This window comes from Orycteropus afer, unplaced genomic scaffold (assembly GCF_000298275.1).
Source record: "Orycteropus afer afer isolate SDZICR_OR568_19922 unplaced genomic scaffold, OryAfe1.0 scaffold00006, whole genome shotgun sequence".
Lineage (NCBI taxonomy): Eukaryota > Metazoa > Chordata > Mammalia > Tubulidentata > Orycteropodidae > Orycteropus > Orycteropus afer.
This window is the reverse complement of record NW_006921593.1, coordinates 28,783,039-28,797,576: the sequence shown is the minus strand read 5'-3', so window position 1 is coordinate 28,797,576 and position 14,538 is coordinate 28,783,039. Positions and strand designations below refer to the sequence as shown.

General features: G+C 45.3%; 1 protein-coding gene across 1 annotated transcript in view; it reads left to right on the top strand.

Moving 5' to 3' along the window:
• LOC103199567 (nuclear body protein SP140-like protein) overlaps window positions 1-14,538 on the top strand; it is an 80,505-nt gene that overhangs the window by 30,197 nt on the left and 35,770 nt on the right. Inside the window, exons 5-10 of the mRNA XM_007943881.1 lie at window positions 705-767; window positions 4,090-4,239; window positions 4,895-4,981; window positions 5,421-5,522; window positions 10,684-10,776; window positions 12,778-12,861. Coding sequence (XP_007942072.1) covers window positions 705-767; window positions 4,090-4,239; window positions 4,895-4,981; window positions 5,421-5,522; window positions 10,684-10,776; window positions 12,778-12,861 — 579 coding nt within the window. The remainder of the gene's footprint in view (window positions 1-704; window positions 768-4,089; window positions 4,240-4,894; window positions 4,982-5,420; window positions 5,523-10,683; window positions 10,777-12,777; window positions 12,862-14,538) is intronic.

Sequence of the window (14,538 nt, the reverse complement as noted above, 5' to 3'; positions counted from 1 at the left end):
GACTCACGCAGTTGCAGGGGCTGACGAACGTAAGATTGGCAGGCAGCACAACAGGACCCAAATCCATAAAGTTCCCAGATTTTCCTGGGACATCTATATATATATATATATATATAGGAAGCAGGCCACACCACTGAAAGGAAATTCCCTGTCAACTGATTGGCTGCTCAAAGCGCATCCCACTATGGAGGTGACCACCTTATATCAGATCTCTGCATGGAACGACCACAGCACAGCTGCTTAAACTACTCAGAATCATGGTCCAGCCATGCTGACACACAACCTTAACTATCACAGGGAGGGTGTGGTATAAAAGGATCAGTGAGAAGGAGACAACAAAACTTTGGAGGAACTAAAGTCAGGCCACCAGACAGGGGTAGCTCTGGGGGCAAAGGCAGGTTCACTGTAGCAGGGGCATCAGGATAAGCCAGTGTCCCCTGGAGGACACTCAGGGGGGCCGGCCTGGTAAGGCCTTCATCCAGGGCTGCGGCTGACTCAACCTCCCCACTCTGGGGCCTGGAGTCTGACTGCATGAGTCAGGTGAGCTCTACCAGGTCCACATGGGATCTGTATTGGTAAAGGGGTGTGTGTGTGGGGGGGGGTGTCTTTAATGCCTATGTTATAAAGACTAAAAAAGAGGTTAGGTTAGAATGATGGAAACTCTACTCCAAAGTCTGAAAGGAACTTCTAATTTCTGCCCCCAGGAACTGGCGAAAACTCTCATCGAAGTCTGTCCTGGTCACACGCAGCTTCTGCATCTCATATTGGTCTGTTCCTTTTAACTATATTCTATGATTCTTGGCTGTTCTTGTCTCATTCTGGAATGTGCTATGAGGACTGTGACTTTGCATTATCCTGAATTTTCAGTCTTTGCATCTGCAAGTTCTCCAAGTTCAGGAGATGCAAAGTCATTATCCTCTGGGTTGCTAAGGAAGATTACTGCTTCCCTAACTCCTCAAACACACCTGCTGCCAGGCCCAGATGACTCTGGGGCTGGACCTCCCCCAGGTGAGCAGTCTGCTGCCTCTGGCTTGCTTTAATCTGGCTGTTACCTCAGTGCTTTGAAGTTACGTCCATTGGTGTCCATTGCTGGGATCATTGAGAGGGAATAAAGGGAATGACAAGAGTGTCCTTCCTATGGGGTCCATCACACATCATGAATACCACTTTCCCTCCCATACAACACCATTACCCATCACCCCTGGGCATCGGGCCAGGAGCTACCCTCCAAACACCAGATGGACCACCACAAAGACCCTTTGGTAATTTAGTAACCAATACCGCTGTTCACAACTCTTGATCTCTCATTAGTCCATAATGCTATTAATAATACAATAAAACATTGTTTAAACTATTTTAAGACATTAATTCTAATGATTTTATTTTAAAGGCTACTCTCTTCCTGGCCTTTCCATGAGGATTTCAGTATCTGATCCTCCTCCACTTCCTGCAGCTCTTTATGGATTTTTCTGGCCACAGATCATACTTTACATGTAATATCTCCTTGGATCTCCCCAAAAATGATAAAGTGGCAGTCTGTCATCTCCTTTTTTCAGAGGGGGGAGAGTTGGCTCAGAGAGTTTGATGATTTGTGCCAGTTGCTCAGTAAAAATTAGGATTTGACTCTGCTGGGGGTTAGAGCATGAATTCTGGGCTCCCCCTGCCTGAGTTGAAGTTCTGCCTCTCTGATCTCAGGCACGTCACATCTTCTCTTTGCAGCTCCATTTCATCACCTATAATGTGAGTGTGATAATTGTACCCACGTCACAAGATTATAAGGAGTTCTGGTAGCATAGTGGGTAAGGCATTTGGCTGCTAACAGTAGGTTGGTGGTTCAAACCCACCAGTTGCTCCACAGGAGGAAGATGTGGAAACCCAGTGGGGGTTGCTATGAGTTGGAATTGACTCAATGGCAGCAAGCTTGTTTGTTTTTGTTTGTCACAAGATTGATGCATTTAAGGTAGGTTTGTTAGGGAGAGCACTTAGTCATGCCCGATACCTCATCCCTGTGATCTGCATTTGTTGTTATTACTTCACTGAACTATATTATTTGTATCTGTCTCTGGAGTCCAGGCATTTCACCATTACAGTAGACTCTGAGTTGTTGTTTTTTTTTTTTTTTTTCCTCTGGGTCAGACCCAGATGTTTATTGTGGATAAAATTCCCCAGGCTAGAGGAGTAGAGATGGAAACAATACCACCTTTGAGCCCAAGAATTTAAAGTGTGGCCATAGGTTTCCCACCCATCAGGAGCACTGGTCTATAATAAACTTTATGTCTTTATCCATGATTCTTACTTTGAAATGAGTAACATAGAGGAGTCAAAGACACCTTCCAGCATGGTAGAAGACCATCATTGTGTAAGTCCCAATTGGTATATGTTGCTTAAGAAAGAATATTTTAAATTACTGATACATTTTTCTTAGGAGTGCTGCTGGTGTAATGGTTAAGTGCTTGGCTGATAATTGAAAGGTTGATGGTTTGAACCCAACTGGTGGCTCCACAGGAGAAAGACTGAGTGGTCTGTTCACATAGATCACAGCCTAGAAAACTCAATGGGACAGTTCTACTCTGTCACATGTGTTCACTATGAGACAACATCGACTGGGTGTCAACAATACATTTTTAGAAAAGAAAAGACTTTCAGAGTGGTTTGTGAAAGCATAGATACACTCTTAAAGCTCCCTTTTATTTTTTTAAAAAAGAAAAGAACATTCATACCATATTTTAAAATGCCAAAGGCATGAATCCTCTGCTTAACTATTCATCTACTGGTACAGGTAGTGGGAACAGGAAGGGTGAGCTGATGGGATGGTGATTAATAATGAGCAGAGTGGGGAGGAGTCATTGGTGTCAGTGTGGAGACGGGTATATTCTTCATTACTCACACTGTAGTCAAGGGGAAGCCCGACCTGGCATCCCAGAACATCTCAGTGATGGGAAGAGGATGCACATGAAAAGAGAAGGTGCCAACTGTGGCCTCAAGGCACAGAGAGCACAGTAAGCCCCCGATGAACCAGCAGGGACAGCGACTGGGACATGCATGGGGCATAAGGGCAGTGTGCTATGCCCAGAACCCAAAGAGGAGGCCCCAAGGAGCTATAGAAGGTGGCAGAAGAAAGAAAAAGAAAAAAAAAAAAAAAAAGAGGCATCAGAGTCCAAATTCTACATTAAAACTTTTAGAACTATTTTTCAGATTATAAAAAACCAAAAACCAAACTCACTACCATTGAGTCGATTCCAGCACATAGTGACCCTCATTGGGTTTCTGAGGTGGTAAATCTTTACGGAAGTAGATTGCACCATCTTCCTTCCATGGAGTGGCTCATGGGTTTGAACCACCCACCTTCCAGGTAGCAGCCAAATGCCTTATCCACTACGCCACATACCTTAAATCATTTTATTTAGAACAAAATCTCATTAAATGAAAGGAATAATCTAAACTGCACTGAAGAATATATTTGACCATTAATATACTGTCGAGGGTGGTGGGAACAGGGTGTAGGTGGAGTGTGATCGTGAGCAGAGGGTGCTCGCCCTGTGGAAGAGGGGCAGTGTGCTGGTCCTGGGCTCGGGAGCCTTTCCCTTCCCTTGCTCGGTTCTTCCAGGTGCCTTTAGGCCCTGACTCCTGCAGTCTTGCCTCTCAGCTTCCCTTGCTAGCTGGCTTCCGCTCTGTTCCTACAATGGGAGACATTAGCTAGAGATTGAAGAGTGGGTAGAAGGAATAACCTGGGGTATTTCCCTCATCCTTTCCTGCTTCAGGCAGAAGCCCGGGCAGTGGTTGCACCTCCCCCATGGATCCGCGTCCTAGTGTCTAGACCAGCCATGGTTCCAGCTTCTACCAACCCAGTAGTCCACCCCCTGCCCCCTGCCCCCTGGGCACACCCTTGGTCCTTACTGCAGCTTTCTGTTGACCTTCTCTGGGTTGCCGCACTCGCCCATGTGGACTTCTCAGCTCGTTCATCATCTGTGTAGCCATTGCCCTGGATTTAATTCTTTCTGCTTTAAGTGCTTAGACTGGTTTATACTTTGCTGTTGGACCCTGATTGATATGGGCAGCAAATAACATATGAATCAAAATGTGGTTTAGGTACAGCCCCACCTGCAAATGGACTCTCAGAAGATCTCTGTGACACAGAACAGATCAATGCAAAGACGAAAGATCTAACCAGTGATAAAAATGATTCACCAGGAAGCCAACAAGCCAACAAAACATGTACCCAAGAGTCTGAGGCAGCAGGTGAGATTGTGACTGTATTTGCATGGGTCTGGGAGGCCAAGAAGGAGCTCTGGTAGCCAAGTGCCTAAGGCATTTGACTGCTAACCAGAAGGTTGTTGGTTCAAACCCACCAGCCACTCCATGGGAGGAAGACCAAGCAATCTACTTCCATAAAGAGTTAACCACTTCGGAAACCCAATGGGGGTCGCTATGAGTTGGACTTGACTCGATGGCAGTGAGTTTAGCTGTTTTGGTTTGGGAGGCCAAGGGGCCCTGGCTGGCGGCAGAGGACTAGACTACTGCTCCATGCAAGGGGACACCTATTTAACACAGAAGGGACATTACGTAGAGACACAGGAACAGGATTGGAACCTAATATATGGGGTGGGAGAGACCCAAAGGAAGAAAGTTGGAAAGAAAAACGGCAAGAAAAAGGGGAAAGGTACAGAGTGTCATTGGGGAAGAAAGGCAGAAGCAGAAGTTGTCTGGGGCTTGAGGAGAGAAAATGCAGAATGAAAGAAGCACAAACACCTCCACGTGGCAGCGATGGCAGGGTACGGAGACAGGGCTACAGACAGGAGCATGAGCAGGACAGACACGGGGGACGAGGTGTAAGGAAGTGGAACCAGAGGAGAGGCTCTGTTGGATCTCACCTGTGCTCATTTTTTATCTTCAGGATCCTCTGAACAAGCAGCTTTCCAAGTAAATAACGGAGATGCAAGACCAGAGATGCCCAGCCCGTTGCCCTGTGATGAAGACAGTAGTTATTATTTATGTTACTGATCTTCTAGTTATAGCTTGGTTTTACTGTGAAAGAAAAAGGTTTCCTTTGTTCTGCCATACTCACTGCCTACCCCATGTCCTGTTGTTGTTGTTAGTTACCATCGTCAATTACAACTCATGGGGGAGGCCCTGGGTGACACGAATGGTTAAACGCCAGACTACTAACCAAATGGTCGGTGGTGCAAACCCACCCAGCGGTGTCTTGGAAGAAGGGCAAGACAGAAGTAAAAAAGAGAAAGAAAAAAATTCAGAATTAAGTGGCACAAGTGAAGGCACAGAGTTGAGCCAGGGAAAGTCAGGGGTGGGGGGTGAAGAGTTAACCCCTGCAGTGAAATTGCAGAAAACAGTTTGGGACAGTGGTGAAGGGAACGCCCTGTGGTGATAGATGAACATTCTTCACTACTTTCAATTTGGTCCAGGGGCAGAGCTACCCACACGTGGAATCCAAATTGATTCCTGTACTGTGCCTCTTGTGGATATAAAGAAGGAAAAGCCATTTGATTACTCAGGAGCCGAAACGAGCAAAATTTCCCGAGTCTGAATTCAAAGCTCTCTTTTCCTGATGAATTTTAATTTTATTCTGAGCATTCTCCATGTCCCTTGATTCTGTAACCTCTAGGACAGCACTTTCTGCCTTTAACTTCTCTGGTCCCATTGGACATTGGAAAGAGGCACAGAGGCATTATAAATTTATTTAACTGGATGGGCTGAATAGATTGAAATATTGAAAATTTAGTAAAAATACACTAGTAAACTGACAACATGTTTTTTCACCGCATGCCGTCATATCTATTTAAGGAGCTCTGGTCCTGTAGGGGCTAGGACATTTGGCTCCTAACTGGAAGGCGGATGGTTGAAACCCACCAGCCACTCTGCAAAAGAAAGATGAGGCAGTCTGCTTCCATGAAGATTTACAGCCTTGGAAACCCAGTAGGGGCCTCCATGAGTCGGACTCGACTCGATGGCAGTGAATTGGGTGTTTTGTTTTGCTTCGTCATACCTATTTAACCACCTGCCTGTCATTTTGTTGCACTGTGGTGGCTGGCGAGTTGCTGCGATGCTGGGAGCTATGCCGCCAGTATTTCAGATACCAGCAGAGTCAGCCATGTTGGACAGGTTTCAGCAAAACTTCCAGATTACAGATTAGGAAGAAAAGCCTGGTGATCTACTTCTGAAAAGGCCCCACCCCACTGCTGTGGAGTCGTCTCTGACCCATAGCGACCCCTCCTTGAGTTTCCAAGGCAGTATCACTACGGAAGTAGATTGCCCAACCTTCCTTCCATGGAGTGTCTGGTGGGTTTGAACCTCCAGCCTTCTGGTGAGCAGCCAAATGCCTTAGGCACTACACCATCTGAAAATTGGTCAGTGAGAATCCTGTAGATCACAACAGAATAGGGTCTGATCAAGGGCTGGAAGGTGACTTCCCTCGGCTGGAAGGTACTCAGAGTACACAGTGGCTACAAAAATGGATGCCCTCAATCATGAAGACGGCATCGGACCAAGCAACGCTTCGTTGTGTTGTACATGGAGCCTCCACTCATTCCCCACCACCATCCTTTATATTTCATAGAGCATGGTCAGCAAAGTAATCCTGTGGTTGATGATAGTGTCATTCGTCACAAATTTAGGAAGTCTCCCAAGAATAATTTGTGCTGATTTTTAATTATCGATGGCACAAATAAAAGAGCTTCAGAGCAACTCCTTTGAAACCCAATTATAATTAAGCCACTGCCTTACACTGATTTTTCATAGGGCAATTATAAATAAAGCTTCATTTTATCTTCACGCAAACCTTAAGAGGTAACTAGGTTAACTCTGATTCATAGATGAGGAAACGAGCTAGTATTGTTTAAGAGTCATTTACGAATTCACATGGTGAGTATGCAACAGGGAGACCCTGGTGGGCTTCCAGTCATGGTCCTAAACCATCAGAACTGGATTCAGTAGAAGGGAAGACAGATATGATCACCAAAAAGCATCACTATGATTACAAGTCCATCTGCAGTGTGAGTTGCCATAGGATTTGTAAGTCTTTTGTGTACAAATAACTGTTTTCTCCTCATTGCTTACAGAGCCCGTGGACTTGAGAAAATCACCCACATTCAGAAAAAGCCGTAGAAACAGAGGTAAGAGAAAATAAGAACTCTTCAGATTACACATGAACAGTATTTTCTACAAAAGATTCATTCTGATTGTTTGCTATATGCTTCAAAGTAAAATACAAATTTGTTTTAATCTTAAATGGCTCGTATTTTAACTTTTGTATTAGGTAGGAGTCCTCAGGTGGCACTGACAGCTAAGTGCTCAGCTACCAGCCACAAGGTTGGCAGTTTGAATCTTCTCAGGATTACCTCGAGATACAGGCCTGGTGACCCACTTCTGCAAGTTCCCAGCCATTGAAAAGCTTGAGGAGCACAGTTCTACTCTGAAACAGATGAGGTTGCCATGAGTGGGAATCGATTTGATGGCAACCGGTTTTGTGAGTTAGTTAGGCTCACTGTTATAACATATAAACCCAGAGAAGTAAATGACTCAGGCATAATGGAAGTGTATTTTGTTCTCAAGTAAACCTTCTAAGGATGTTTAGGTTGAGGAGGGGTGAGGCTCTGTTTCAAGTAGCCAGGGAAGCAGCCTAGTAAGGAACTGCTATCTTCAATACCAGACTTCCAGGGCAGTCTTGGAAGAAAAGCAAAGGTATAAATAAATAGATACAACAGCAGTGAACACACAAACACAAAATCTATAAAGAGACCAGTAAAAGATGAAATTGGATGCGGTCTGAGGAGACTGAGCATCAAAACAAAGCAAAAATGCCCACTGTGGGTGAATTTTTCTCAGCCTCACATTCAAGAGATGTTGTGATTGTTGTTACTTGCCATAGAGTCAACTCCAACTCATGGCGACCTTATGTACAACAGAACCAAACATGGCCTAGTCCTACGTCATCCTCACAGTAACAAGAATGCTCAAGTCCACCACAGCAGCAATGGCCTCCCGTGCTCTTGGTCCTCCACTTCATCAAGCATGATGCCCTCCTCTTCTTGTGTCTGGTCCCTCCTGTTGACATGTCAAAAGCAAGCAAGTCAACAGTGTTCTGATGTGATCCATGAGGGTTCCATTGGCTAAATTTCTGAAGTAGATCACCAGGCCCAGTCTGTCTTAGTCTGGATGCTCTGCTGAAACTTGCCCACAAGAGTGACCCTACTGGTGTTTGAAATATCAGTGGCATAGCCTCCGGCACTGTAACAACACTCAAGCCACCATAGTCCAACAAACTGACAGACAAGTCGTGGACTCAGGAGATAGTGAAGGGGCAGCGGAGCTAAGATAGTGACCTACTTAGACACTCCATGCTGTCCCTTTTCGAAAGACCCAAGAAACTAAGCAAAACAGATGCAGATGGTAATCATGGAATCCTGAGCATCAATGAAATGGTAAAGAATGAGATCAAACACCAATTGGAAGAAGAAACTAAATGAAAGCTGAGGATAGATATGGAGTGAAAGTGCCCTACCAGCCAGCCCTGCATGGCCATTTTGAACCATTGCAACCAGTGTTCCTAGGTGAGGAGCACAGGAAGGCAACTTCACAGAACTCTCAATAGAACAGAGGCATCGTGTAGACAAATGCAGAGTGAAGCAAGGTGACCTAGATCTAAGGAAGGAATGTGCAGGAAAGTAGGCAGGAATTCCAGAGACTCAGGTAGCCACAGAACAGGGAGAGAGCTGGTAAATGAGGATAGAATCATTCATCAGCAGTGGTCCCTGGTGGGTTAGGGACCCATGCAGAGGGGAAGGCCTGTGGGGTAGCATCTAGAGATGCTGGACTCCAGGCACACCTACCCTTGCATTGAGTCAGGCCAGGACCCAGATAACCAGCTGCACTTGTCCAGGAGGTCACCTGCACCCAGGCTGGTGACCAGCTGCTGGAGGAGTGTGCTCTCTCCCAGTGACCAGAGATGTTGCCACCCACACCCCAGCCACCTGGTGGCTGCTGATGGCCCTCTGCCACTACTGTCCCACCCAGTTGTCTACCCAGCCCCGGCCCGCTAACCTGCCCATACCTGCTGCCACTTCACTTTTTTTTAATCTGGAGAAGGCAGCAACCATGTCCCCATTAGCCAGCCACACCTGCCGCCCCATTCACTCGGCAAGTGCCGCCATCTGTTTCTGCACCTTGGGATCATTGACAGATGGCTGGCAACTTCTGCCCAGGCCACATACAGCTGTGTTACATGACCAGCAAACAGAGACCTACAATTACCCATGACCCCACTCACCTGGAGACAAGTGGTACGCACCCCCATGCTACTAAACTAGAGACCAGAGGAGCACGCATGTCCCACCCACAGAGACATATCAAAACAAAACAAAAAATCAAGGTGAACTGAGCCAATACACAAAGCACAAAGTTAAAATAACATCAGCATCTCTAAGAGAACAGACAACTTCAACTCACACAAAGAAAAAGGACAAGAAGACTCAAGCAAGTGACCTAATTATAGGGCCAGAAAACCTTTCTGAGATCTTCCTCAGAATGGGACTACCTGATAGGAATTTTAAAGTATTATATTTAGGACTCTTCGACAGATTAAGAAAGATCTCAGGGAACTCACAGGAGACAAAAAAAGAAATCATAAACAAAATCAAGGAAAACAGACAAAATTCTAGAAGAATTTGAGAAATGGTTTGATAGAAACTAGTAGAACCCCCAGACATGGCCCTTTGACACCCTTCAAACCTGGATCTGAACACACCTCCTGGTGTCACCTCTCAGCCAAACAATAGGCCGATAAAGTGAACAATTGTTGTTGTTGTTATGTGCTGAGTCAAACCCGACTCATAGCGACCCCTCCTTGGGTTTCCAAGGCAGTATCACTACGGAAGTAGGATTGCCTAACCTTCCTTCTGAGGAGTGGCTGGTGGGTTTGAACCGCCAGCCATCTGGTTAGCAGGCAAGTGTCTTAGCCACTATGCTATGAGAGCTCCCAAAGTGAACAATAATGAATTGTAAAGTGAACCCATGAGCAGTGTAATCAGAACAGTAAGCCATAGGACTGAAAAGGCACCGTTGCCCAAAAACAAAGCTCAGAAGGGGCAGGAGAGAAGGATGAATAGAAACAGGGGACCCAGGGAGAAAGTGGGAGGAGTGCTGTTACATAGAGGGGTTGCAACTAATGTCACAAAATGAAAGGTGTGTAAGTTGTTGAATGGAAAACTAATTTACTTTGCCAACGTTCTCCCAAGCCACAACAAAATGTTCAGAGAGAGAGAGAGGTATAAAATACTAGCCTACAGGTCACGTGAATTCAAAAGACAAATCACGGAGGTTGGAAGACCGGAGTTGTGGTTGTCGTTGTTGTTATGTGCCGTCGAGTGGGCTCCGACTCATGGCGACCCTCTGTACAACAGAACGAAACATTGTCTGGCCCTGCGCCAGCCTCATGATGCTTGCTATACACCAGCCCATTATTGCAGCCGCTGTGTCAGTCCATCTCGTTGGGGGCCTTCCCTTTTTTCTCTACCACGCATGATATCCTTCTCCAGGGACTGGGGTAGTTTTGCCTAAAATTTCAGAGCTTTCCAAGTTTTTTCCCTAGTTCTCTTTTTATAGGACTTCCCTCTGTCTTGGTTACTTTGTCATACACTGAGACCTCCAAGGGCCATTTGCTCCTTTCTGCAGTGGTAAGACACAGTGACTCTTCAGAATCCAGTGGGGAGGAAGAGCGTCTGGAAGCCTTGCCCTCAGGATTCGAAAGTGGGCCTGATGAGGAAGGTAAGGACGGCAGCACTGGTGTTTCCTGAGGTGGTCCACCCTGCTTTGACCTCATCTGGCCATTCTGGAAAATGCAAAGAAAGAAATCATTATAAATCCAGGCTTAACAAAGTGGCTATAGGTGAATGGCAGTGTCTTTTTTTATTACATACTCTCAGAACTATTAATCCCAAAGTACTGGATTTATATAGTGATTTCCACCCCTGCCCACCCCCCAATACTGTAGAGAGCAGAGAAAGAGGGCAGTCTGCTATTGCTTGATTTTGGCACAGACTTGCTCAGAATGCAAAGGGCCCTGGTCACGACTCTCTAATTATGGACAGAAAGAAAGACTTCAGGTTATTACCGTCAAATTCAATTTATAGTTTTTGACAGATGACCTACAACGTGCCATTGGCCTACGTAGCGACATTCTAAAATATCTTTGCAATACGCTCTCCTTTTATCTTTACAACTTCTAAAAGTTGGCCAGATGAGTTTTGTTCCCTCTGCTTCACAAATAAGGAAACTCCAACACGCAAACATCTGAGCATCTTCCCCAAGTCACACAAGGAATGTCACCGGAAGAAGTGGGACCCACAGCCTAGCCTCTCAGAAAAGATTCACCGACTCTTATTTCAAACCTTTGAGGGAAGATCTGCTTCAGAATTCAAAAGAGTTTTGCTTTAGAAATTTAATGTGGTTTCTATTGTATATGTGACAAAACACTCCAGCACAGTCTGAGAAATAATCCCCATTCCAAACATACGATTTCAACGTTTTTGCAGCAGCTTGTGGGAGCGTCCACACCAAGTGTGGCAAATACAGATTGTACATAAACTCATGGCAGCTCACGTCCACATTTATTGCCAAGTTCATTAGCTGCAAACCTGTATTTAAAAAATACATATTGGTTTGCAGCACTTCTTTGAATTTGCAGTTGGGGTGAAACATGGGGAGTTAAGGTTCTGGTCAGTAGCACACTCTTCCTTTAGATGAGAAGAGACAAAAATGAGCTCAGATCATCCTTCTCCTCTCAGTGCTATCTGCCCGTGACTAAGCACAAGATTCACATCGCTTTCAGTTACCAACATCTGGTTTTCTTTCATTTTCTTTCTAGGTCCTGTGCACATTGGGAACACGCCTATTTGGAGGAAACACAATAGAAAAAGACGTAAGAGCAGTTAAAAATTCTTGATGTGACAAATGAATGCCTTTATATTTTTTCTACAAAAGCTTCATTCAAACGTATTATAGGCTTCAAAATGCAAAAACATATTTGTGGGATTCTAAGAGCTCTGGTAGCATAGTGGCTAAGGCACTTGACTGCTAACCAGAAGGCTGGCGGTTCAAATCCACCAGCCACTCCTCGGAAGGAAGGTTGGGCAATCCTACTTCCGTAGTGATACTGCCTCGGAAACCCAAGGAGGGGTCGCTATGAGTCGGGGCCGACTCGACGGCAAATAACAACAACAACAACAAATGATTCACATTATACATTTTGAGTTAGGTGGGTTGGGCTAACTGGTATAGCATGTAGGCCTCAAAATGTTTACTGGCACAGAGTTCATCCCAGGTGGTCCCCCACTCACATAAATGGGATGAAGTAGTTCCTGGGGTGGGGGCAGTGCTCTGCACCACTCGATCCCTTAGAGCCCAACAGGTGGAGGCTCTGACACCTTGAAAATATTGCTTCCGTGGTCCCCCTGAGCAAGAAGCAGAAAGAGTGTGAACAAACAAGTGGAAACAATAAGATGTGTAAGGAGGTGGAGGGTGACTGAAGGGAGTGCCCAACACGGTGCAGTTCCCCATTGGTGACTGTCCAGCCCCTGCCATGGAAATGTATTTGGAGTGACCTTAACCATAAGTCAGATGAAGCCAAAGGGTGACCCATAGATGGGAATATTCCTACTTCTCCTACCCCAGCATCCCTCTTCCCATTTTCCTGTTAAAGAATCTCCTGTTGGATTGGTTGCTAGAACACAGGCTGAAACCATTAAGGAGTTTCCTCTCTTTCTGCAGGCATCAGCAGTGATGACTCCCTCGAGTTGAGTAATGAGGAAGAGCCCCAGGAAGCCTTGAGCTTGGTACCAAGAAGTGGGTCAGGTAAAGAAGATTAGGATGCCCAGCCTTGGCCAACAGGATGTCAGGAACCTGGATTAAAAGCTTCAGTTTCCAAATGCATTTTGTTCTCAGCTCCTTGACTACCCTGTATCCAGTTAATCCTGGGACCTCCTTCTCAGCATTGATTTTCCTCTGTCCTCTTAGGAAATGGATGGAGGCAGGAAATTTTTATAAACTCATGTTTAACAGGATGAATTTTGTTGGCTAAATATGTGAAATTATCTATGTTGTCACCGTGGAGGAAATAAATAGCAAAATGTTGGTATCTTTTTTAAAACCCACCACCCTGTCTGTTAAACCTAAGATTTTCTTCTTATTGTTAGCTACTGTTTTGATCAACTAGTGCTGCTCTAACAGAAAATGCCACAAATGGGTGACTTAAACAAACAGGAATTTATTCTCTTACAGTTTAGGAGACTAGCGGTCTGAGTTCAAAGTGCCAGCTCTCAAGTCTGCATGAGAGCCCCTTGACCTTGGGCTTCAGCTCTGCCTGTTGTTCCTGGCCCACTGAAGCTGGAGGCTTCTCTTAACTCAGACAGCTGCTGGCTGTTGAGGCTGACAAACCCAAGCTCAACAAATAAAATGGCACAGTCCCATGCCAGGCCACTAGTTCAAATCCACAGACATTCCCAAGATTGGCAGGAAAACATGGCAGGCTGCTGAATGAAGACTCAGCTACATGCAGGGTCCAAGCTTACTAAAAAGCTTGAGATCTTCCTCAAAGCTACTTCTTATATACCAGAAGCAGACCACATCCCTGCACCAGCTACTGAGCTGCTCCAATAGATTCCACCTTGGAAATGATTATCAGTTTCATCATGGGGAATCACTCCATCCAGCTGTCCAGCCTCTCAAAACCAGGCCAGCCAAGTTGACACACAACCTTTAACTCCCACAGCTACTATCACATTGGCCCCTGACTCACGGCAACCCCCTGCTTACACAGTAGATCTGCTCCATAGGGTTTTCTTGGCTGTAATCTTGACAGACGCAGTTCAGCAGGCCTTTCCTTCCATGAGCCACTGGGAGGATTCGAGCTACCCACCTGATTGCAAGCCACTTTTGCCAGCTTAGATGTTTATGCTGTATCGGTTGATATTAATGTCAATTGGTCACAAAATAGTAAATACCTCTAAAGATAACTTCCTGCTATGTAAATATAGACAGAAATAAAAGCTTCAAATCAACCATCTTCAGACTTTAATATAGTTTTTGACAAGTGTCTTTCACCATATAATTGGACCATATTGCGATAAATCTTATTTGGCAAATAAGATCTTATCTTGTCATTGCAAAATTCCTTAGACTTAGCCACATTCACTGTTAACTATCTCTGTTTTATGGACCAGGAAACAGAAGCACAAATGTATAAGGGTCCAAGAACTAAAAAGACTGGCAACCTAGGTGTCTCACTGAGGGTGACTGTGTATATAATAGGCAGGAGGGTAAGAGCTGTTCACGTGATCAAAATCCAAAGAGGAGGTCCAAGGTGCCTGGTATATTCACAGGAGTACCAGGGAATGCACCAATACTGAATGCAAGGAGACTTACCTAACAGCAGACATATGAATGTATGTGTTCATGTAGACCTCTGTGTGTGTGTGTGTCAGTAGAGACAGAAAAGAAAATCACAAAGAGACAGATAAGGGGAGATTTGGA